Below are 25,835 nucleotides of genomic sequence, written 5' to 3'. Positions count from 1 at the left end.
ATTTTCATTGTTCCTATCTCATAGGAAATAATTGTATGAGTAATATTCTTACTTCCATTGCACCTAGGAGGTTGGCACTCTCTCCAATGCTTTCTTCTATGTATCTTCTTTCTTCATCTGTGATCGTAGGATGCTTTGCAGGGCTCTCATATGAAACCAAAAGCCAGAACATATACCAGACTATACCAAAGCTCCCTTTGGAATGGAAATAAAAACTTTAAAAAGAAATGCACAGTAAAGGAGCAAGCAAGAAAAAAAAAAAAGAAGAAAAAAAAAAAAAAACACGTAGATAATTGTAATCAATTTAAATGGCAAACGTTGTTACTGAGAGCCAGATCCTGCAAACAATATTTGTGCAGAATACATGCAGAGCTGTACCACCATGAAGTCTTGGTTCCATTTACAGAGTGCCTTCACTCTAAGTGAAGGGTCACTGATATTCAACATCAATTTCTACAATGCAGTGCAATGAAACAGCTCCCATTTCATTTTACCAAGTTGTAAATGATCCATTCTGCTTTAAGCCATTGTTGTTTGATTACTGCACTAATTTTTTTACCTGCAAAACACAAGATTGTGGTGCTGTTTTCAACATAACAACAGGATTCTTGAGTAGTTTATTAAGTTTCTGAAAGGGTTCCCCTTGATTCACATCAATTTTACATTACAAAATGTGTAAAATTTGCCTTTGGGCCTTTGGGACATTTTTCTTCCAGCAGTGTATTCACACAACTAGTGTGAATAAAGTTATGTAGCTATTCAGATAAAAATCAAGACATTTTATTCAGGAGAGGTACTCTTAACTTACAGTTGTAAAATGAGAGAGAGATGTTACCTCTGATAATGGGATTCTATGGATTCAGATAGCATGTTGCACTGCTTGCACTAGAAGTGATGAAGGTTTCACCATTCTTGTTTAATAATATTCATTTCCTTTAAATTCTGTTCTTTTATTTTCTATTTCTCAAGACTGTATGGAAACAATTGTTTGTTTGTTTGTTTTTGGTGGGGGGACACTCTTAACTGTAGCTTTTACGTGTTTAGATGGTGTAGATTAAGGTGATGTGATATTGGAGTGAGATGAGCAGAAGTGCATACCATACACATAGAACACCGAAGACCACCCCGTATATTGCACTAGGATCCCAGCTAAAGGCATTGCAATAACAGCTCCTGCATAGGAACCTGCAAAACAAGGTGTGTGTAGTTGAAAAAAAAAAGAGAAAAATTCAATCTCAAAATGCTTTTATATTACAAAGGAATGAAAGACCTAAATGGAAATTTACTTACCACAAAAGGAAGTGGTTGCTAACCTACTTCTCTCTAATGGGGGGGCCCACTTGCTCCAGATGCCGTGGCAGGCAGGGTAGGTGACTCCCTGGGGAACGAGTGTGCCACAGGTCAGCTAATGCTGAGCAGTTGGTCAGGTCATTGTGCATGAATTTCTGTTTTAACACTGCTACAAACAGGAAGCTGAGAACACTTTACATTTTTATAGCAAAGTCTGAGCACAGCCATAGAAAAACTTCAATTTCTGGTAAATCAGTCTGGTAAAGTTTGATTGAGTTTTTTCATCACTCCCAATCATTTCAGAAGCCTTACAGAGCAGATACAAAACACTATTATTCCCTTTTGCTCTGCCTTCCTCCTTCCAGGAGAGAACAGTGAAGAATTAAAAAGAAAGAATCTTAATGCACAAGTATCAGAGTCAAAGGAGGGATGAAAACATGGATCCTTCAGGATCTTTCTACTGCTGGGCTCATTTCTGCAACCCACAGTTTTGGTGGCCTTCTAACATTTTTTGATGACCTTCTAGCAGTTCAAATATAATTTAGGAAATACAGTTTCCTTTTCCATTACTCTAAAAATATAAAATAAGATCAATAAGAGCTTAAAAATATAATCTTATATAATCTATAAATAAATAAATCTATAAATAAAATATAATCTTATATCTTAGTCTTTAATGAACCTTTTTGAGCACTTAAGCAAAGAACTGGATGATCTCAGTTGGTTTGATTTTAAACCAGTTACATTTTAGGTTGGGTCTCTCTTGCAGTGCTGAAATTTTAGAAAATCTAATATGAAATGTGCTGTACTTTTTCACAAAATTCAAGTATAAGAATTGTTATGATGTATGCATAGTTATATATAGCCATTTTTCTCTTAATTTGATGTTTTATTTCCTTTGCAAAAAGTACAAAAAATGAATAGCTTCTTGCAAATGTTGTGATTATCCCTCTGAATACACAAAAAGCTTGTAAAATACATTGTTTTGTATTCAAAGAGGTTTTATAACCAATTTAATGTTCATTTCACGTTTTTTTTTTTTTTGTTAACTTTATTAACTTCCCCCCCGAATAATATGATGTAATTTTAAGATTGCCATGATTTATTGTAAACCTTCTTCAGAGAGCACTGCTTGAGATGTTTTATATTTCCCATCCCTTAAAACAGTATCACAGAAATGAGTGATGAAAGAGCTATTTTATTTTGTAATTAACCACTTGCTTCTATTCCTCTCCTCTTTGTGGTCATGCACACCTGTGTCCATGCAAAGCACTCTTCAGGAGTGGATCTATGTTTACACATGTATATTTCAAGAACTTAATTGCCAGTTACCTAACTTTCTACGCCTTCTTTTTGAGCCTTTGTAAATAATAAAGTGCATGAAATAAATTCAGGTCACGCAACAGAAGTGCATGGTGCTTGGGAAGAAAGGAGCAGTGATCACATGTCTAAAATCTGAAAAAAACATATCTAGAAGGCAGGCTCAGTATTTTTATCTCCTCAGTCACTGTAAACCTCTCATTCATTCGCATGGCCAGGGAAGCTGTGAGAGAAGCTTAATTCATTATTATAGATTTAGTCTGTGATACTGGACAGCAAATAACTGTTGAGAATAACACCAATGTAAGCCCTGCGTTAGACAGGATTTCAGTAGAACTGCACTATTAAATGTTTATATTACTCACTTCTCAGCAAGGGAAAACTTCACTACATAATTTCATAGGTGAAAGAAAATCTATAATTCTTACAGTGTAACCCATTACACTAAAAATCAGGAGTAAATTAAAAACAATTTTTATTTTTTATCAAAAAAAAGTGACAGTTTCTGCTTAAAAGCTAATAAACATGCATCACTTTTACTGGTTATGTTACGATTTTTCCATACCTCTACAAGGCCCTGCAAGATCCTAACAAAGATGACACACCCGTAATGCACCCTGGCTGCAGATGGTATTAGCATGTTGAGGGAGGATGTCAGCAGTATAGCAGCACCAAACACTCTGCAAGAGTGGAAACAAGTAGAGGAAGCAACTTCAGTATTGTTCCAGTGCACATATTCCACATATGTTCATATACCCATATCAATAAATTTCAGTGTATGATATTTATGTAGGGGATATACTAACTGCTGGACTGGGTTAGTGTCTGCTTTCATCTAGGGTAATAACCTGTGTGATAAGACCCACATGGACATATACCTCTATTTAGCATTGTTTCCTAGGGAAATACATTTTGTACGATCACATGTCTATATCTTATTCACTTTATATATCCCCACTCTTTCCTTTTCTTAATTTTCACCTTTATTTCAACCAACTCTGATTCTATCCTCCAACATCTAGAGAAATTAGAAATTAAATCTCCAAAAGTTTTGCTAAACCAGGTGGCTGGGAAAAAGAGAAATTTGTATGAATGCTTTAATATAAGAAAGTGGCAGCATAGATTCTCTACTTTTAAAGCAGAAGAGAATCCACATTTATATATGCCAAAGCAGAAGGAAGAATTTCAAACAGAGCCAGCATTTTCTTAGCTACAAAAGCAAGTCAATGTGTGTCAAGTCAAGCACATGCCCAAAGCAGAGATCATTCTTTCTGTTGTTTATTTTTTTAGTGGCTGCTCAGTGAATATTAATAATTTTGCCTCCAACAACATCCTAGCAATTGCTTTAAATCAAATACATTATAAGGTCTAAATACATGTGTGAAATAATAATTCATATTCAAAACTATTATTATAGTTTTGACTAAATTTTAATTTAATTTAATGAATATGAACCCCTTGTGGTAGCAAGCCTTTTCTCCAGTACTATTCTTTTTTTTCTGTTCATTCAACTATGCAAAGTGATGTACCCAGTGGCATTGATTGGCCTCTTTCTTTATACAAAATTATGTAATGCTAAGATAAATCCTGGAGATATCTTAACATATGACATCATGGTATCTGATGTGGAACTGATTTGACAGAAACCTTTAACCTTAGCATGTGTTCTTTAGAAATTGGTACGGTGCCATAAGTTAGTGAGAAACAGACCTTAGGCTAAGGAAGGAAGAAGCTGTGATAAATTTCAAGAGGAAATTTCTTCCTGAATACATCTATTTTTCAAATCGTCTGCTTAGAGTTACATCCTGATAAAAATACTTTAAATAACAAATTGAACATATTCCACTGCTAAAGTCTGACAAATATTAAATGGCAGCTAAAAAAAAAAAAAAAAAAAAAAAAAAAACACTTCTGGCACTTAAAGGAGGCTTTGTTAAATAGCTCTAACCCTGGTCTCTTCACTGTGTTCCTGGTGTCCCCATCTTGTCTCAGAGAACATCTGGCTTGCTGTGCAGCACAATTCTGCCTTCACTTGGCAGCATGTTCAGTACATTCACTGGGACTGACTGGTGCGTGTGTTTGTGTCTCGTTGAGTGAACTGTCTTGGACTGAATTCTGTCTTTACTCCTAATTTCTATACATGTAAGTTTCTCTTCGTAGCTTTGTGAATCACATCAAAAGTGAGTGCAGTTCATTTCCTTACATTTTAATATCCCTGATACGTTCACATAAAATATAATGGTGTCTTGGTTTTCATTTGCTTTTTTTCTATATTTATTAATGAGAACAGTGTGGAACTCAAGGGAGCTTTGCTTGTGATTTTTATGAATTCTTTTTAAAAGTAAGATGTTCCTGTTACCAATTTCTGAAGAAAAATGGACTGTAACTGTTTTAAAGATTCGCTGAGAATATCATTTCTTTGTGAGCAAGAAGAAAGCACTGCTTGGTTTGTAGCTATTTCTATTTCTTTTCTGAATAGATATTTAACTAGGTTCCTAATGCAGTGATATATTCTGAAGTTTGTGAATCGGTGTGTAGACTTGCGGGAGCAGATTCTTAGCTAGTGTGAATCAGCAAAACACTTTCTAAATCACAGTTCTTCTTCAGGTCCTGCAGAAATATTAGGAATTTACCATGTCTTTATAGGGATGAGATCTACAAAATAGTTGTGGTATATTGCTATTTCATCAAGGAAATTTAGTCTAATTTTTCAATTCTGCCTCTGAAATCAGCTTCTGTTTGCCACAATTGAAGGCTGTATTTCCCAGAATTGCCTTGTTCTCATGTTCGCTAAAGAGAAGCTGTTTTTTTAAATTTGTTCTTTCTAGAAAAGAAAGTAAAATGCATTTTAGAGAATGATTCAAAACATGCGTCTTCAAAATGAAAATCTTGTCTGTATTCAGACACACAGCTACTAGTGAAGGTTCAGTTATGTTGAGGACCATATGATAAAACAATTCCACAATGTCACTTGTAAGTCAGAGTTCTCTCAGGGCTATGCTTTATCAAAGCAGCTTTCTCAAAAACAAACTCATTTTTTTTCCAAGTATCTATGGAGTTAAGAATAGAATACATTACAAAGTTAAATTATTATTCTTGTCAGAAATGTCCTTTCTGTTCCTTTTTTTTTTTTTTTTTTTTTTTTTTTGAATCCAAATTAAATGAAATACCATGATTTCAGTGTATGTCTATTGTAGTGACCCAGTTTCCTCTATAATTCTCAGTCAGGAGCAAATACAGCTTCTTACATTTGCTTTGCATTTCTCAACACGCATCCATAAATATCACTGTATTTCTCTTTCATGCTCTTTTATGTTGTTATATTTAGTTCATCCCCACTATCACTAAAGTCTTCTTACTAATGAATTATTGTGGTATAGTTCTGTTTTTTGTACAAACTTCCTGTTCTATTGTTTGAAATACCTTAGCTAACTACATTTATGATTTAGATCTAAGTACAGTGCATTTCTGGGGTATTTTACTGACCTACATATCAGTCCCCCAAATTATGTTGTACTTTTTTAGTGCTTAGCATTTTGTTACATGTATTAAGTTACTGATTTTATGATCCATTGTACTCTTGAGTTTCAGTTCTTATTTGCCCAATTTGGCTACAACATTAACTGAACATTTATTTCATAGTGGGTGCATTCCAAACCCCACAAAACATATCTTAATTCCATGGTACACATTGAAGAGCTTTAGCAGACTGAAGGTAGACTCTGGGAAAAGTACAGTATGCCACAGAGACAGAACAGGAGAGGCTAATGACAATGCCATCATTCTTGGTCTTGGCATTAGGAGGGAATTTAAGTGCTACGATATACCTTCAGCAGTCCGTAGATGTGGGGGAAAATTCCTTTCTGACCCCAAAACAGCAACAACTGTACCCATATAGAAAATAACCATATACAGAAGAAGACAAATGAGTAACAACAGTAGTAGCTTGTCGAGGAGGGAAAAAAAAAAAAAAAAAGGTAAATCCTAAACCAGAAGCCCTGAAACAAAGAATTATGCTTTGCTTATCTATTTCTATTTCTAGACTCAGTAGACTCAGTCCCAGAAGACAGAATCTAACATTGATCCTCAGTGCTTTACTGACATTGGCATTATATGAAGGTCATGAGCTGTGCCTTAGTCCTCCTGTAATACAAGTAGTAATAATAGCAAAATCATATTTGACTAAGAGACTTTTGGGATGGGAACAGAGGAAGGAAATGACTCTGACATGTCAGGAAAAATGCTTAGAATGGAATGAAGTTGCAGGAAGAATTAATCTTTTGGGGTTTCAAGCTAGTTGGCTCATTTTTATCTTTTGGGACCAACTAAAGAGAAAAGAAATGTATTTATTTTCATCTCTGGATTTCTAATTTCTACATATCTATGCATCCCCACCATTCTCATCTACCTTTTCCAGGCAATTCGTATTACATGAGCATTCTGCTTGGAGTTGCATTATAGATTTTGTTACTTTGTTGGAAAAAGTGCCAGCTCAAAAGTGAACTGAGAACAGTGGGAATACAGATGCGTGCCAAATGCTGAATGCCAGATGGGTGACATATTGGGTTGCACATATGATATCTGAAAATAAGGAGTCCTGGTTGGAAGCATCCCCTTACCCCAAGGACTGGGAATGAAAATTACTAAAATGACTGCATAAAGCTAAACCTCCTTTCATATGTGCATGGTAGGACTCAATTCTCCAGTTGTCAGAATCCAGCACATTTTTATTGATGTCATTCTTTAATATCATTGACAATGTCTACAATTATGTGCCTCTTTACAGATAATTGCGGTCCATTTTTATTAAAAAGAAACTGTTACAGAAATTAAGTTATATGTCAAATCAAAAGCATATGAATTACCTTAACTGAAGTCTGTCCTTAAAAAAGTAACGTGTATGTTGAAAATGGCAATTTTAGCTATTAATTTCAAAGAGAAAATGTTTGAGGTTTAAGATGCTTAAATACATGTATATACCGTATTAATGAACTATGAATGACACTTCATTAAAATACAAAAATAATTTAAAAACAGTAAATGTTCACTGACAACTACAAAACAACTTGGAATGTATATTTTAACAGAATTACATTGAGAGCTATGAAGACATAAAAGGTTTCACATCGCTTTTCATGATAACCTAAACAAGTTTTAAGTTACTTCAGCAGGAAATTCATTCAGGACTGTAACTGAATATTTTTCACCTCCAAAAAGCTTCCTATCGTCATTTCATTGAAGACCTATCTGTGGAATAAGAAAGCTTCGTAATTTTGTTTTGTCATAATTTCCACGGGAATCGTGAGGAAAAAGCACAGCATTCCACACTGTTAGAGCAAATTAAATCGTAATACTACTGGGATTATTACTCTGACATTAAACAGGAACCTATGGAAAATGTAGCCCATAGTAATTTCTGGGACATCCAACCTCCGTACTTGACAGTTTTATAGTAATGCTGATCACATTATAATGCCTTTATTTTCATTTGCTAATGTATTTGCATTGTACATTTTATATAAAATACCATCTTCTCTCTTTTAATGAACTGTCTAAACTTTTTTTAACTATTCAATCGATTGCTTTTGCCACCTTGTGAATGGTTTTCTGCACAGGTATTCACAGGATGGTGCCATCCTTGTGCACAAGCTAGTTTGAACACAAATATTTAGTGACTCTTCACTGATGCAAATGCTTTTCCATGTTTTTTCTCACAGTCCTACATCATCTAAGCTAATTGTAACTGAGCACAAGTCTTGCTTATAGGAAGATCTTCATACAAAATGAACAGGGAATATTTTGCCATAAACAAACGTAAAACATTTTTTCTAGTCTTACATGAGTTTCTTTTGTTAAGTAAGGGTACAAATTAAAAAGGAGTGAAAACATGAATTTTCCTTGCAAAGCTTTCCCGACCTAGTCTGAAGATGAAAATTCTAAAAAAATAAAATAAAATAAAATAAAAAATAAAAAAAAAATATTTGGATTCAAGTTGTCAAGCAGGAGAAACAGCTGGCATGTTATTGACTTTTCTCTTCCTTACAGAAAATGCATAAAATATGTTAAAGAGCAAAGACTTATTTTATGAAACATATGTAAAAATAAACTAGATCTTTGCTAGCCTTAGATGTTCTTTCTTGAACCATGATTGTTTGGGAGAGTCCCAAAGCAGGAGCAGCTTTGGGCAGTGTCATGCAGAGTGACTTTGTGGATTATTCTATCAGCTGAAGATTGCTAAAATTTGTTATCTTCTGTTCTGACTCCACTGACTATCATTTATCTTTGACATACCTTCTCCTGCAAAAGATCAGCAACACAACATAGAATCAATGATGCTTTTTTTTTTTTTCTACAACCAAAAGAATTTCTTGTCTGAGAAGAACTCAAAGCTGAATGCTGGAATAAATGCTTAATTTTTTTTTGAGTAAAGCATAATGTCTAAGCAGAAACAGGACAGAAGCTAGCTTGAATGCCTGTAGGCATGCAGAGTCTTTTCAGAATCCTTTCTTCTGCAGATGTTGCTAGCAATGCCAAATTGTGACCATTTTTTTTAACTTAATTTTTTTCTTTCAGCTGTACAGTGACTGAATATATAGAAATTTCAGGTTTTTAGCTGCTGATTAGCACTTCCCTTCCTACAAAGTGTCTCTCCACCTGTACTAGGGTCTTCTAATACTTTAACAGAGAACATGGACATTTTGAGAACCTGAGTTTGATCTGCCAGGTTTGAAGATAAATACCAAAATATACCCAAGCCTTTTAGTAGAATAGACCTTACTAGGACTGGTCCAAGCACCAGAGCAAAATGCCATGCAGAAGTCAAAGTGTACCAGTAATAAGGTCCCTTTCACCTTCTGCCTTCTCTGAGCCCCATTAATGCCACTGACTTATACAGGTCAAACCAAGCCCCAAACAGTTCTCAGGCTATGCCTTCCATTCACAGACTTATTTTTGATACAGTGTGTGTTTTTTGAAGAACTTTGGGCTTGTTAGATGACAGCATCACAGCAGTTGATGCTGAATGTAAAAGACTCCTGGGTCATTAAATTCTGATCATTGCTTTTACCAGCAAGTGCATTACATCACCCTTTCATAAGCAGACCTTGTTCCATCTCAGAAGTAATTAGCATTTGCCCTACTTATTTTGGAAGCCTTTCCAGCTTGTGACTTCCTACATCCAATAGATATATTGCACTCATGCTGTCTATTTTAGCAGTTTTAATATTTGCATTTTACCCCAGCAGAAATCCTGTCTTCTTTCTTTTGCATCACTAGGCAAGCTGGGCCCTCTCCATCTCATCTTCCTTATTCTTCATTCATTTGATCACCCTACTAACCCTCTCTCTCTCCTGTTTGAATTCTTCTGGGGAATCTCTCAGACCTGTGGTTTCATTTTACAGCTCATTATATCCATAGATGTCTGGACAAAACTCAGACTCATTCCTTCTAGCTCATTAGCTTTGGGTTGGCTTGCTCTTTAAATATGTAATCTGCTAGATCGTGTTTCAAATCAAGACCATCTCATTCAAATTACCTAACCGAGTTCCAGGTCTTAGGCTGTGATTCATAACTGTCTCTGTTGATTTAGAGATATATAATACACCTATAAAATAAATCAGCTTTAAAATATTTTGTGGATCTGGCTGGGATGATAATTGCTATGTGCTGGACTCAGAGGCTTTATCTGTACTGCTTTGTGGAGTGTTTTGTGACATACAGACTACATGTTATGGATATCTGCATCCCTACTGCTCAGGTTAAATGTGGATTCCTTCAGAACAAAGTGATGGTGATGTTAACATTTTTATGCAGACAGCCTAAACAGCATTTTGTAGCATGAAATCCAGTGTATGTAGTGTATTGGGGTGGAGTACCAAAGCAGGTAGAGGTGATTAAGAAAGTCTGTTGTAATAAGTGTCTGGAGTTAACTCTGCCAGAAACGTACATGGATTTTGTTTCAGAGGGGATTAGATATTCCCCAGTGAACAGGATCCTGGTTTTGAGGTATCATACATGCAGTAAGGATTCTGGAGGCTCAAGACCTGGGAGAAAACTGGGAGCAAAGTTTTTTGACAGTATTGACATATCTGGATGATATTATCTCAATAAATAAGCTTTCTTTATAAGCTTGCTCTGAATTCATCTGGTGTAATTGTATCTAAACTGTGTGGCAACTTTTCTACAGATGGCAAATTTTCAGATTTCATCAGAAACATGAGATCAAAGGATTTAGATTAATGGAGGAGGGAATACAAAAATAAGTCCCAATTTCAGATGTAACCCGTCTCTTGTTAGCTGTATCTGAACAAGCAGAGTCAAATTCTGAAATTGTTATGGTTTGTCCCCAAATTACTCCTGGATTTAGTATCTTGAGAATACGATCATCTACGATCACTGCCATGCTATATCCCAACAGTTCCAAAAATCCACCTTGTGTAACACAGGTGCTTCACAGCACCAGAGAACATAATATTTTCACCTATAATGTTACTGCTTGAGGTTTGCTTGGAACCTCCATATTTAACATCCTTAATGGTGGTTTACTTTCTTTCAATTTATGCTAATGTAAGCAGTGCTCTTACTGACTTCTGAAAAGATCATTTTTCCTCTGTATTATATTGTGACAATTGTTTGCATTTTTCCAGCTGTTTCCCGCTGCTTCAGTAGTTGCCTTCTTGACTGCAAACTGTAAGTAGCCACTCATTTGCAATATTTACATTACTTATACTCATGTTTATTAACTATGTCCCTGTCATGTCACTCATTCATGTCTTTTGTAAGCTAAATAATCCTGATAATGTTTATTTTACTCTTACTGTCTTTTCACTTTGTAATCATGCTGATTATCCTTCTTGGGATATTTCCTATTTCTGTTTTCTTATTTGAAACGGACTAGGAGGAATTGAACCCCCTACAAGGAGACGATATTTAGCTATTCTGTGACATTATATCATCACTCTGACTTTTCTATAGTATAGACTAATTTTCTGTTGACTCTGTTGACCCTCATACAGTAGGCACATTCATTTGAAATGCTCACCCTGACAGCTTATGGCTTCATGAATGATAGACAGGATGTAGTGTTCTGGTTTTTTTTTTTTCTTTCTTCTGAATCGGGCCCTCAGTTTGTGTAAAATGGCACAGGGCTAACAAAGCTGGGGCTATGCCATGAATATCGGAGTGGTTAATGAACTCAGCTGCCCAGCAAAACAGATAGAATAAGATACCTTTGACATTAGAGAGGTACACTTATTCCCAAGTGCCAGTCTTAGGCTGAACGTGCTTTATGAGAGAATTGCATAAAACTAATCCTCTCTCATAATAGTCTGTGGCCAGAAGCCATAGTATAGCAGCTTTATTTGTCTTTTTAGAAATGTGATAAAACAGGTTATTTTCATTCATATGTGTACAAGGGAGGAGGGGGATGTGTATATGTGCCCTTCATACTAAATCCTATTATAAGCCCTTCATGAAGCATTAATATGTAAAAGCCGACCTCCCGCCATCTAATCTAGTATAATAAGGGCTTGGATACATTATTAATTTTTGTCACACATCTGAGGCCCCCTTTTATCAACCAAAACCCCTATCCAAATCCCTTGTTGCATCATTAAATTGTGAAAACAGCTTCATCATTCATGACAGAAAAATGGAAGGACCCCGAGCCATATGGCAGAGGGAGCAGCAGGACCAGCCGCCCATAGATGTCTCCCCAGTCCCCTCCTTGCAGTGACTGGTGCTTACAACACCCTGCAATGCAGCAAGGTGACAAAATTGTCTTGCTTTTTTTGTGCAGTATTGGCTCCTTTGCCTGGAAACAGACGAACCCAATGGCAGTGCCTGGGTTCATAGCCCAGTTTAATCTGCAGGGTTTTGAACTGGATGTGAAAGGTGGAACTGGCAAGTACGACAGCAGGGGTTCTCTCATACAGTGCGAGGTCAGCTTCTGTCTTCAGAGGTTCAGAAACTGGCTCTTGTCTAATCATTCCCTGGTTGTGCTGTGAGCTATATATAGTTCACAAAAGAAATAAACCTCACACAATATCTCTACCTACAGGAAAATGTAAAGATGTTAAGTTCCAGGAAATCATTGTACTTCTATTTCTAAACCAATACTTAGCTTATGTATTTCATGCTCGTTGTCATTAGGACTGACTGAATTAAGGAGAAAGGTATTATAATTTCAGTGACACACAAACGACACACTTTCTGTGAAAATCTTTGGGTCTCTGAGATGAAATGCTCTGACATATAGTTGTCTGAAATATCATTCAGGTTATTCATGGAAATAATCCTATCGGATTACTTGCTGGGTACAAGGATTTAGCCCTTAATAACAAGATGAATGGCACTTTAAAAACAAAAAAGAATTTGAAATGAAAGGTTGATTTATATATTTTCAATCAGGTTAGAATGTGACAATGATGAAGAGTTAACTGAGATGAGAGATAATTAGGTGGCAGAGAAATTCAGAGTAATTCTGTAAGGATGATCCTTAATGTGAATAGTGCAAGGATTTGTGGTTTAATAGATAATGAGAAATATAAGTCATTATCATAGAATTACAATGTGACTTACACATTTTTTTAAGTTGTCATTCTATTCTGCTTTCTGTAGGTCTTTATGTGTGAGAGTTCTAATGCTTAAGGATACACAGATGAGCTAAAATAGCCAGCTTTGTTTTACAAAAAAAGAGTCTGTGACTATTACAGATCTGTTTTTGAAACAGTGTTTGGCATGTACAGTCAAAAACTGCATTTGTATTTTAAATATATTTTCTTGGAAATGAATTCCCCAGCCTGTATGACCCATTAACAGTGACCCATTAATTTCAGAGAATCTTTGATGATTTATGTTAAGTATTTAACCTGTTAACATCCTAACTGTGATCAGTGAGGAAATCCTGCCATGGCATTTTGGTACTGCTTCTGATAGGACAATGGATTTATTACACTTCTCCAGTGTGTTTTTTAAAGAATTTAAAAAGGATGAGTCAGAAGTTAAAATATAACTGTATTTCAAGTACCCTGAGATGAGGTGGTGAAAAACAGCCTAGCTTGGTACCTTTCCATATGCATGTGACAGCACAGCAGGAGGTTTATTCAGACAGTTGCAGCTTTTCATTGCACAAATGTGGAATAGGAAATATTAATGTAAATAAAATTATTGTTTTTCCAGGTTAATGACAGAACAAATGAATAATGCTAAGCCCAAGAAAATATTAGTTCATCTAGCCTGTCATCCTCTGTGACATTGGACCTTATATTTTGTTTAATTATCTCTTATATTTCACCTAATTATCCCTGTACTGAAAGCATTTATTTGTAGTAGCTAAAATACAATTTTCAAAATAGGAATCTAACACCCAAAGGAGAAGACTTCAGCATATAATTTCCCAGTGCTAGCTGTTATTACTAACATTTATGCTTTGTGGGTTTTTTTGTTTGTTTGTTTTTGTTTTTGTTTTTTAATCTAGCTTTTACTTACTGATTCTAGTTATATCTTTCTACTTTCTATATCTTTCTAAAAAACACATTAATACCTAGGATTTTTTTTCCAGAGCCGTTAATTATGTATTTTAGAAACAAATTACCTGCAAGTATTGTTTTAGATATATTGATACACTGAATACATTGTTCTTTCTATTTTTTTTCACTATATGACATTATATTCTATTTTTCATGTAATTTTGTGACCCTTCCATATCCCATCTGTGATTTTTAATCCTAATATACATGTACTCAAATTACCTGCAACAATCCGTTGTCATTTCCGTTGACCTAAATACACTGACTGCTCTAAATACAGAAATATACATATCCCAGGATTATATTGGCTCCCCTACTAGAGCATCTTGTTGGAAACTCATGACAGGTTTCTGGAACAGAATGGCTTAGGAAACCACTCAGTGTTACAGCTTCCCAGGGTGGTTTGCCACTCCTCGATGTTACTTGCACTTAAGCCTCATGTGTATTATTTTGAAGAGAACCCAGCTTACTAAGTGATCTTAAATATATCTTCTGGTTGTCTGGTCCATTTTGCACCCACAAATTTATACATACGCCTGAAATGGCTGAAGAAATGTCAACATCTCCATAGACCTTGCTTAAGGACTACTCAGCACTATCATAATAGTGGCTAAATCCTTGAAGTGTTCATAAACACTAGCACATAATCTTTATAGTCTACCAGCATGAAATAAATCACTTTTCCAATTACACCACTTGGTTGTGCAAAATTACCCACTTAGTTGTGCAAAACTCAAAGAAAAGGGGCTCTATCACACCACATGGTGGCTTAGGCAAACAGCCCAAGTAATCTGGGTAATCTGTATACAGTATACAGGCAGAGAAAAGCATATTTTGGGAATGAGAAAATACACTCGAGGTTTTAAGTGCTTCCTAAGTTGCTTGCTTCATTAAGCAGTATAGATCCTCCTGGAGGAGCTCAAAGGCAAGAAAACCTGCACCAGTGTCCAGACTGTATGCTGACAGTGATTTCAAAGTGTCAAAACATCCAAACCTGTTTACAACATAATCATTAAAAGACTACAAAATAATGTAATTTTAAAATGTTTCTGAATTTCATATCAGAATATTGCATTCCTTGAATTGTTTCAAAACATTTAAATATCTTGGCCTTCACGTTCCACTTAAATCAAATTTGGAAAGATAGTTGAAGAATCACCAAACCACAATTTTTTTTTTCTTTTTTTAATGTAATTTCAGTATATGAGAATGATTGTTGTTAGTTTTTTGGTTGTATATTTATTCTGAATTTGTCAAGATAAGGTGATGTCCAATCAGCTCCAGCTAAAGTTTTTTTCATGACCTAAATAGAAATTAAGACTCGGTTGGGTTAGAAGACTGTCGGCATTCCTTACTGTTTCTGCTCACATCTCATGGTAATTGTATAATGATAGCCCCTCTGGTGGGAGCCACTCTAATGCTGACATTCAAACCTGTAGTTTAAAAGCATTCAAATGAGATGTTCTTTGTGCTCTTAAATGGCATTAACTGCCATTATGAGTAATAGCTCAGCTGATTAAATAGTCTGGATACATGATATTAGTACATCACACTTGAGTTTTCATGTTTTCTTGATTTTTTCAAAGAAAAATACTTATAAACAATGCAAAAGCAACTCAGTTCCCTCTTCATGAAAATCCCACTCACAGTAGTGAAAATCCATTGTAACTTTAGTGAAAAACAGTGCGTTGAATCCCCAGCAATTTCAAAAAAAAAAAAAAATAGTTTCACTATTTATTCACTCTTCTGTGAGAAATCTCTGCTATTACTAACCAGAGTGGGGTGTACCCAATAAACACGTATATAATGTTGGAATTGTATCTGGAATCTGTTCATATGTTCTTGCCCCTATGGTCTCAACACCTCTGAATCATGGCTAATTTACTCCTGATAAAGATAGAGAAACATCTCTGCTCCCTGCGCAGGAGAGAAGGGCATTGCTTATAGTATAAAGTTCTACATAAGTTCAGGTATGAGAAATAACCTAGATTAGTTGCAAACTTGGATATTCATGTGACAAAATGCCTTCTCTAAACTACTAGAACAAGCCTCAGTATTCTGCTCATTGTATAATGTTTTATTGATGACAAAGTTAATTGTTCATTGAGAACTTAACCCAGAGAAAAGGTATAGCTGTGATAAACCCTACCCATGGGACTTCACGTGGGACTTCCTTTGCTCCTTCAGCCTAGTGTGGTTGCCTGTGTAGTGATTTTGTACCAGCACCTTCCAGCGACAGGTCCTCCTCTGGGAGGAGAGGTCTCCAGCCTTGTAGCAACAGGAAAATCTTTGCTATTTTCACACACGTCTCAAAGGAGGCAAGTTCAAAGCTTCACGGATTGCAAATGAGGGTGCACCTGAGGCCCAACCCATATCTTTTGAAAAATTATGTTGTCTTGCAATGTGCCGAATGTCCCCTGTTGCTATAGAAGTCAACAGAGGTTGGAAGTGTTCAGGAGCACCAACCTCTGCAATGCACTAACCCAACTTGTCCTGATCACCTGAGAGGTAAGTGTACAGGACAGGTATTTCTGAATGTTCTCTGCAATTTTGAAAGGCATTTTTGTTTGATCTTGTTGGTACTATAGCAGTATAAGCATATCTCTTTTAAATAAAGCATTTTTCTTAGAGTTGGGCTGAAAAGACTATAACAAAATTATCAGTTATAAAAAATGAGAAAAAGTGAGACCCAAACTAGCTAGTGCAAATTCCTGAGAAAGTCCATTTACTACTTGTAAATCTGTAAATCACTAAATCTGATATGCCAGAAGCAATGGAGAGCTGTGTGTGACAAGATCAATGGGTCAAGGCAGAGCAGAATAACTATGCAGCAGAAGCCTTGAGTTGTACAATTATCAAAGGATGTCAGTAAAATGCTACCCAATGACAGGCTGTTATTGGGGGAAAAAAAATGTTAGAGAGTTCCCAGCAATGCAGACTTGCTAATTCTTTAATGGCAACAAGCATTTTTAAACAGGGGCAGGATCAAAATAAAGGGATCCTGCCCAGCTTAGAACTAATGCATTGTGTGTAGAAAGGTTTACTTGATACCACAGGAGGGTCATTTCTTCCACGTGTTATACCTTAGTGACACATTCAAGCTATGTCAACCCCATCTCTATAATTGGTTGCTAGACTGAATCTTTATGTCAAGCAAACTCTGTCCTGTACACTCTGCAACTCCCTGTCAACAGCAAATTAAGCTCACAAAACAGACCTTGACCCTCTTCCCAATTTCCTTCCATGACATTTGGCAGTCGGGAGGCAGTTTTTCTTTCGTTCATGCTATCTTTCCAATGTAATCATTATCTCCTTCACTCCCAGGGAATGAATCATTCTCCCTGTTGAAAGTTTCCATTTTTCTTCAGCTCAAGGCTGTTTCTCATGGATTGTCTTGAATCTGGTTATGCTAGTCTAGAGGCCATTCTTTTATATATTTTTTTTTAATGTGAAGGACACCTGAAGTTAGTTTTTCCATATGAATTCAGACTTGCTCTGAATGTAAAGGAAAGCACTGATAGCACAAAGATATTCAGTGAGGATTAAAACAAAACAAACAAACAAAAAAATGTTACTTGGCTGTCGTCCACCACAGCATGAAGGGACCAGCTGAGGCTGTAGCACGTGTAAACCAACAGAGGCTTTTACAGTAGCTCATATTCTAATGGTACTGTGGGCCTCTAAGCCTATATACCCACTTCTATGACTTGTTCTGATGCAGACTTTCTTGGGAAAGGTATGGAAGGTATGGACACCAAGCTTTCCACCACATTTTAGGTGCCAGTTAACCCTCCAGTCATTCTGTTCATTTCAAGTTGAACAAGTAGATGTCAAAATCTGATTGTGGCATTCAAGAACTAACTTGGGGTTTGGCCTCCTCAGTGCTTATTCGAACCACAACCCATCTCTTCATTCTATGCCATTTTTTTATCTACAGACTAGATACAAATCACAGCCACTATCCATGTTTGACTATTTGCGGTTACTGGCTGGCATGTCACAGGTAGTTCCATACTTAAATCTGTGGTTTACATGGTCATTTGCCTTGTGTGGGAAGTGTCTCTTAGGCTTCCACGGTGCTAATAATGAACCATTCATCTATGAAAGTTGCTGAGTTAAAGCACATCCAGGTTAACAACTGGAACTGGTCTGCATTCACTGGTGTAAATGTAAATGTTCATGAAGAGGAGAAAAGTTTGATTCACCTGTGCCAGGTCATGTGTTTATACTACCGAGTTTTCCTGGGGATGTCCAAGCCTTTGTCTTGCAAATCGTTGTAGTTAACATCACTTTACATCTGGACTGATGTAAATTAAGGACATTGCTAGGGCAAACGAGGACAGACTTGTTTCTCTGAGTAAAATCCTGCAGTTTTAAGCAAAACTCCTGTTAATCTTCAAGAGTTACAGACTGTGCAAAGATGCAAAAACGCTCAGAGGAGGAGCCCTCTAGCGAGCTGTTAATTGGTGGTTTTTTTTTTTTTTTTTTTTTTTGCAATTACCTTTTACTTTTGCGAACCATTGTCAAAAAGCTGGCACTCGTAAACTGACAGACAGTGATCGCGCCAGTTTAATAAATGTTGTGTTCTGGTTGTGTTAGTGTTTTCCAAGTTCTGGAGGATCTGCCCATTAGTAAATGCTCATCATTGTTCATGTAGGCATCTGTCTAAAAGGTATTTACGTTTGAGAGTCTTTTGCCATAGCTCCCCTCTTTCGCCAGCAAATACAAGCCAGCTTTCTCCCCAAGCAATCTATCCTACCTTTGATGTTGCACACTCCTAAGAAGAGTTAAAGGTATATATTGCTGATTTTAGTATCCATTTGCACTTAGTTTGTAATTGTTTTGAAGAGTGGCACTAGGACCTTTGCTGTTTCTCCGAACGTGGAGCCTATGGCATTAAGTGTGGATGTGAAAGCCTCATGTGTCTTCAATACTCAGCGGATCTAATTAACAGGTAGAATCGCACCCTGGGTGCTTGAAAAATTGCCAGACACCATAGAAACGAGTCCTTAAGTCCCCGCACCATCTGCACTTTCCTTTCATTGTGTAGGTCTCATTGAAACATGTTTTTTGACCATTCGAAATTCATTTGCGTTAATGGAAAATTCCTGCCGATGCTTTTCCTTTTCATAGGAAAAAAAAATCATAAAATTCTTTCATTCGGTAATGGAAAAAAAAATAAATCTCTCAAGCTTTGAAGCAATAACGAACCTCCGGGCTTGCCTCTGAATGCGGGTCTTTGACTGGCGTCTCCACAACCTCCCCTGCCAACTTCTTTACCGGGAGAAGCAGCTCCGCGCCCCCCCGGCCCGCTCCGGCAGGTAGCTCAGAGGCGGGCGCCCCATGCCCGAGCAGAGCACCCCGCCAGTCCGCCCCCCCACAGGCCTCCCTGCTCCTGCACAGCGCCTGCCATCGGGACGGGGCCGGCTGTTACCTGTTCGCTGCCAGTCGGGACGAGATATACCCGCCGGGGATTTGGGTGATTATGTATCCCCAGAAAAAAGAGCCGTGGATCATGCCGACTGTTTCGGGATCCCAATTGAACTTCGCTTTCTTCCAGCGCAAGGGACGGGGAGAGAAGGAGAGAAACAGCAGAGGGAGGCTGTCATCGGGCCGGGATAACGCGCGCACCCGCGGCAGCTTCGGCCCGGGGTGCGACCCTCTCCCCACCGCAAACACTCCTCTTGCCCCCCAAATTCCCTGCGCTTCCTCCTGACCCCAAGCTCCCAGCGCCTCCTTCTGCCCCCCTTGCTCCGAGCCGCTTCAAAGCGAGCCTCGGCATTTGACGCCTTTTCCACGCAAATCCTTTCATCCCAGTGTTTTCAAACATTCCTGCACAACCTCCCCGGCTCCGTTACATCTGCTTGCGGTCGGTTGTTCGCTGTCCTCCTTCCCCCTCCCCTATAGTTATTTTACGAGATAGCTGCGCTTTTCGAGGTTGTGTGCGACAAGGGGAAAAAAAATCCGCCCGTAAATTGTACCGCAAAAGGGCTTTGGGCTGGGAACTGAAAGGGAAAAATAGGAACAGTCGGTAAAAAGCACTTCCCCTGCAGCAGCGGGATGCGAAGGGCGGCGGCGGGGCTGGGCAGAGCCGCGGGGGGGCCGGGGAGCGCCGCGGGGCCGGGCCCGAGGCGGGGGAAGCGCCCCGAGAGCGGCGGAGCCCGGCTCGGCTGCGCTCGAGTGCCTGACCTGGGGCTGGGAATTGTACCGAGAGGCCAGAGGAGTTACGAGGGAAGGGTTCCCACCTCTTTAATAATTTTTCCTCCTCGGTGTATGGTGCTGTTATTGACCATGTCCACGATGGCCACTCCCAAGTTACATCGGATCCCGAAGGAAATGCAGAATCCCAGTCCACTCATGATGGCAATGATGTACCTCCGGGGCAGCCCGAAGCAGGTACAGTCGCAGAGCGGGGCTTTCTTCTCGGGCACTTCCATGGGTTTCCCATCTTCCGTCAGCTCGATGGTGTCCCCGGGCTTCTGCCTCTTCTCTAGGACTCTGCCCGACACAAGAAGGGAAAGTCAAGCCCCGGCTCCAGCCCTGCCGCCCTGCCTGAATGCACGGCTACCTCGGGCAGCCGGAGGCTTAAGTTCACCGCTCCCCCCGCCCCTTTGGCTGGCTTTGGTTCGATTTGAGTGTTTACTCCTTGTTTTCCGTTCACCTTCAGCCGTTCTTCAGCTGTGACCTGTGGGAGTCACGATTAGTCATCCCCAGCTCCCCCCGCCGCCCCGCCGCAGAAACCCAGGGAGGAGCTCTAGCTGAGAATTGCTCATCTATCATTAAAGACTTCTGCTTAAATATGTAGGGCGCATTAAGAAGACATCATCTGTAACCACTGCAGAGGCGCCATGTTGGGTAGCCCAAGAGGCATAGGCTGGAAACTAAAGCAGTCTTCTGGAGAAGCTTTTATTCTCTCGTTGCTGTACTAGAAACACCAAGGGAAACGGGCTTGGTGTGCGTTTTGTTTCTGGTCTCGGAACAAAAGAAATAGTAACAGAAGGGGTAGGGGAGGGCGATATTGCTACTTATTTTAGATTTGCAAAATGGCTGTCACATGCAGTGAAAGAAAACATGACTGTCTTTGGAGAACTGACATCTCCGGAGAAGTCTTTGCAAAAGATCGCATCTGCTCAGCGACACGTTGCGGGTGTGTGATCGCTGGGCACGTTTCACCTTTCCCGCTCAGCTCTAACCTCGACCTCATCGCTCCCACTTCCTTGTTTTTACACGGAATCCTATCTCCGAGAAATCAATGTGCAGGAATCTGAAGGGAACCGGTTGTTTGCAGCCATTTCCGATCAACAGAAAAATACCGAGAGAAAAAAAAAATAATAATAATAACAAAATTAAATAAACCACCAACCCTGTCATTCACGAAAGGTAACTTAGAACATTGCGCCTCTTCTTTGGTGGAAAAGCTTTAAAAACATTGTGTGGATAATACGAAAGATCGGGTTTATCAAGCAGGTATCCCGTGCTGAATCTCTTAGTCTTCTTTTGCAGTCACTGAGATGTTTAAAGGACAGAAACACTAACCACTTCCATCCCAGCTCCATCCTCTTGAGGAGAGAGTACGTGATCATTTCCCGACACTCGGCACTCCCCTGGCACTGCCCTAACCCCGCTTTAAGAAGTGTTTTCTCACCTCAAAGGTTCTCCTCAGAGGAGCTTCTTTTTGAGGTTAACTTATCCGGCTAATGGGGCAGCAAGAATTAGCAGAATCAGGCTCAAAAGGTTCTCTGTGTTTTGGAGCAAATGCAGAGATTTTCGCTAATAGCTACTCATTTGAAATCCTGACGATTTTCTCTTTGCTGGGAGAATTATTTCCATGTTTTAAGACCGCATCTTATTTTTACTGTCTTAAAGTTGTAAATAAAATGCAGCACAGTGCTTTTAAGTTAAAAAATTCGTTTGTGTGAATAAGGAATGATGTAGAAGTGTCTTCTCACCGAATGGACTTATCTGCGGCAAGACGCTAAGGTGTAAGGGACGTGAAAGCTATTTTAATTTTCAGAATAGGAAAAAAAAATAGTTCAGTCCTGTGCCTTGAAAAAAAAATAGCAAATGGTGTATTTGTTTATTAACGGGGTAGTTCAAACGGAATTTTGCTGCAAAATACAAATCCTTTTTCCATTATTCACTGTACGATATAAAAACAGTACTCATGTTCGTTTGTTTCATTTATATTTTGTACAGTCTTTTAGGGGGGAAAAAAAAGTTTGTTTCCTTAATGATATTTTTAATCAGCTTCTCTGATTACCTGTTATTCCTTTTTTTTTTTTTTGATTACTGAAGATGGTTTAAATAGGATGATGACATGTAGGGTTTTCACTATGTTGTTTTTGGGTTTAGTTGTTCTTTCGGCTTTTCAAAATTGTACCTTTCCTGCTAAAATGAAAATTTTAATTTTGTCTTATCACTTTGCTGATATTTTCCCTTCCCTGAAAATGGCAGCAGAAGTTGTGACTCATGCTGTGGGCCAGCCTTGTGCTTGTGCCCAATACTGCCGCATAGGTATGGAAAAAAGACTTTTACGTGACCTACAATAGGCAGATAAATCCGCAGTTAGCTTTAATCTGTAATTTGAGAAAACTTCGGGGTAATTTCTGGCACAGGTGGCGATCGAAAATATATTGGGTTTTCACAGGCTATTCTCAAACGTCCTGGAGGTCACTGAAGTCACTAGATTGGATGGGGTACGATGTGTCAACTTTAGTACATACCCCTTTTAGGGATGCGCGGATTTGTGTCTGTTTATCTGTGTATACAGACCTTAAAGATGGTAGAAACGTGTACACACAGAAACACACTGTGATGTTTATGAGTTTAGCAATTGCAGTTGTGCATTACTTGTAAGACAAGTGGATGCTTCTCAATGCAGATGGATAAATAATTAAACACATCCATCTATATGTTTCAGCTTCAGAAGAAAAAAAATCGTTCGGGTATCAATTATTTATACATCTCCGTGTTTATCTTCCTCTGACGACAAATTACACAAGGGACAAGACTAATCGAAACTCAGAAAGATTATTATTATTATTTTTTAATGATTCGTAAGGGCAGCGATAGAGATCCTGCGACTACATTGCAAAATTAACACAAAACAAAAATACGGGGAGCTGCTGTCTGCTGATTATGATTTGAAATAGGGTCCTGTTTTTGTGCGAGAAAGATGGGGTAATCCTTGGCTACATATTTACTGACACCATCTACGAATCAGATAGACAAGTTACGAGGGTGCCATATTGAGAAGCTTCAGCACTAGTTTCCAGGATCCAGATTATATCAGCGCTATCTAAACAGCTCCCAGCCCCTCCACCACCAACCTCCCCAAAGCATACCTCTTCGTCCTCCTTCAGCAGCTGACGGTTAAGAAAAGCTTCCGATTATTTCTAGCAAATAGGCTCCTATAATAGATCTCAGTCTTACCTGTAGAGTTGACCAAGCGATTTTCCAGCAAAATTCTTCAATCCCTCCTTGCCAGGGGTCAAAATCCTTTGTTTTACCGACTCCATTCCTGCAGGGGTGCTCGCTGGATTCTGCTCTGCTCTGGATAGGGCACCGCTACGAGCAACGGTGGTTCATATTGGTTTAATCTCGTAACTTTCCCCCCCTCATGAAATGGCTATCAGTGCACCTCCGGGTAAAGGGAGAGGGAGAGAAAGCGTGCGCGCGTGTGTGAGAGAGAGAGGGAGAGGGAGAGACGGCGTGCGGAGCAGGGGGGGGAGAGGGCGAGGGCGAGGGAGCGCGCGTGTGTGCGGCAGCGAGCGGGAGGCTGAGAGCGCCGCAGGCAGCTCCTGGCTCTCCCGGCAGCGCGGAGTTGCGAGGCACGGTCAGAAAGTCTCCTCGGCCCCGCGGGCTTCAGAGGTGGCGGGCTCGCGGCGTGCCATGCCCGGCTGGGAGGGGACGGAGCCCCCCTCGCGGGAGCGTTTCCAAGAAATCTCCGTTTGGCGCTGGCGTTTTCCCCGGCTGTAAAGCCAGAGGGGGAGGGGTGCTGTTGGCCGCGGTAGGCAGGCAGGCAGCCCGAAATTCCCCCTTGGCTACAGCCGCCGGAGGGCGCGGAGCGCCGGCCCGTGCGCTGCTCCCGCCCCACCGCCCACCCGCGGGTCGCGCCCCGAGGCTGCGGCGGCCGAGAGGCACCCCCAGGGCGCTGCGCCCCGTCCTTCACCACGGACAGCGCCTTCAGCACCGCAGACAGCGCCCGGCAGCACCGCGGACAGCGCCGCGCCCCTTCAGCACCGCGGACAGCACCGCGCCCACTCCGCGCCCCCGCCTCCGCCCGCCCCCCGAGCACGGGGGGCCCCGGACGGGCCTCGTGGGGACCCCCCCTTCGCCCCGGGACTTGGGGTGAGACAGGGCGAGCATCGCTGTTCCACCGAGCGTGTGAAGGACATGGCCTTCGTGCAGTCCTCCACGCTTCTGGGGAGCAGGGCGTTAGCTGCAAGTAGTATTGCTCTTGCTATAAATGGGTAACGTCCATTTGGAAGGTGTATTTATCTCTATATCCATATTCGCTTGTGCAGCTTATTTTATATCACATTAGGCATTCCATAGTGACCACTTTCTCTTAAGCACGTACTATTTTCATATCTTTTGTATCCTCTGCATTTCTGCGTTGGAATAGGCCAATACAACATCTAGACTTGATATGTGGTATTTTCAGCACTGGTGTGAGTGTGGCATATTCTGACAACACAGTTTTCTTTCCAGAATCTAACAGTAATTTTCTGACTTTAATCATTTTACACTAGATTGTAGAAGCAAAGCAGATTATTTCTTTCTAACTCATATATGTTATATTTCATACTAATCTTAAGGTTTCGGTACATTTGTAAATTACAAAAAAAAAAAAAAAAAAAAAAAAAAAAAAGTGTAACTTGTGTTCTAAACATTTTTTTTTTCCTAAAATTATTAAGCTCCTTCACTTGCCTAAATTTGACAAATTGTAAACAACATATTTTCAAAGTAAGACTCCCCGAGGAAAATGTGTGTTGTAGCTGCAGTATCCTAAAAGCAACTGCTCTTTGGATTTATATAAATATTTTTTTCTAATGTTGCCCTCTGGTGGAGGGTTAATGAAATTTTACAGCAGCAAAGCACGTTTATACATAAAAGGCCAATTATTTTAATACTGAAATTTCCATAATGACTAATCTCTGTAGAATTTCAGCATTTCAGAGTTGTAAAAGAACCACAAAATAATACAGTAGCAAATATCTTAAAAATATATGTAATTGAAAAGCTGCTAATTAGCATCATAACATAGCGCTGTTTTCTACATCATGGTAGTTACTGAATGTGGTTTTCAGCATAGTTTTCTGTATGGAATCGTTATTACCATTGCACTGCTGAAAGGATTTTTTTTTCCCAGTACATGCAAACCTAGACAGTTACATAAGCAAGTCTTCCCAGTGTTTTGTGGCTCCAGTGTGCCATTGCAGATGCTCAAAGGAAACCTGTGTACATTAGTAGGGGTGAGATGGGTTTGGATTCCATAAAGCAAGCCTTTCAGAAAACTACTGAGCACTTTTTTTTTCAGCTGGAATTTGAGATCGTAAAGTCTGCAGAGCAAGGGTGTTTCTTTTCTTTACACGCTACATACAAGAAAGAGCTCTGGCTCTCCTTTAGAAAGCTCAGCTCTGACATTGGTGCCATGGCTCAATGTAGCAGCAGTAACTATTATTAAAATAATAA

General features: G+C 39.2%; 1 protein-coding gene across 1 annotated transcript in view; it reads right to left on the bottom strand.

The window, feature by feature from the left end:
- Positions 1-23,656, bottom strand: part of SLC17A6 (solute carrier family 17 member 6) — a gene marked incomplete at both ends in the record, with an annotated part of 31,178 nt that extends 7,522 nt beyond the window's left edge. Inside the window, 7 exons of the mRNA XM_082762753.1 lie at positions 53-195; positions 1,099-1,185; positions 1,291-1,378; positions 3,176-3,290; positions 19,573-19,691; positions 20,384-20,636; positions 23,571-23,656. Of these exons, the coding sequence (XP_082618879.1) occupies positions 53-195; positions 1,099-1,185; positions 1,291-1,378; positions 3,176-3,290; positions 19,573-19,691; positions 20,384-20,636; positions 23,571-23,656 (891 nt within the window). The remainder of the gene's footprint in view (positions 1-52; positions 196-1,098; positions 1,186-1,290; positions 1,379-3,175; positions 3,291-19,572; positions 19,692-20,383; positions 20,637-23,570) is intronic.
- Positions 23,657-25,835: the final 2,179 nt, after the last annotated feature.

Source organism: Aythya marila (genome assembly GCF_965140915.1).
Source record: "Aythya marila genome assembly, chromosome: 5".
In the NCBI taxonomy this organism is placed as follows: Eukaryota; Metazoa; Chordata; class Aves; order Anseriformes; family Anatidae; genus Aythya; species Aythya marila.
Note: the sequence above shows the minus strand (reverse complement) of the source record. Positions and strands in the feature narration are given on the sequence as shown.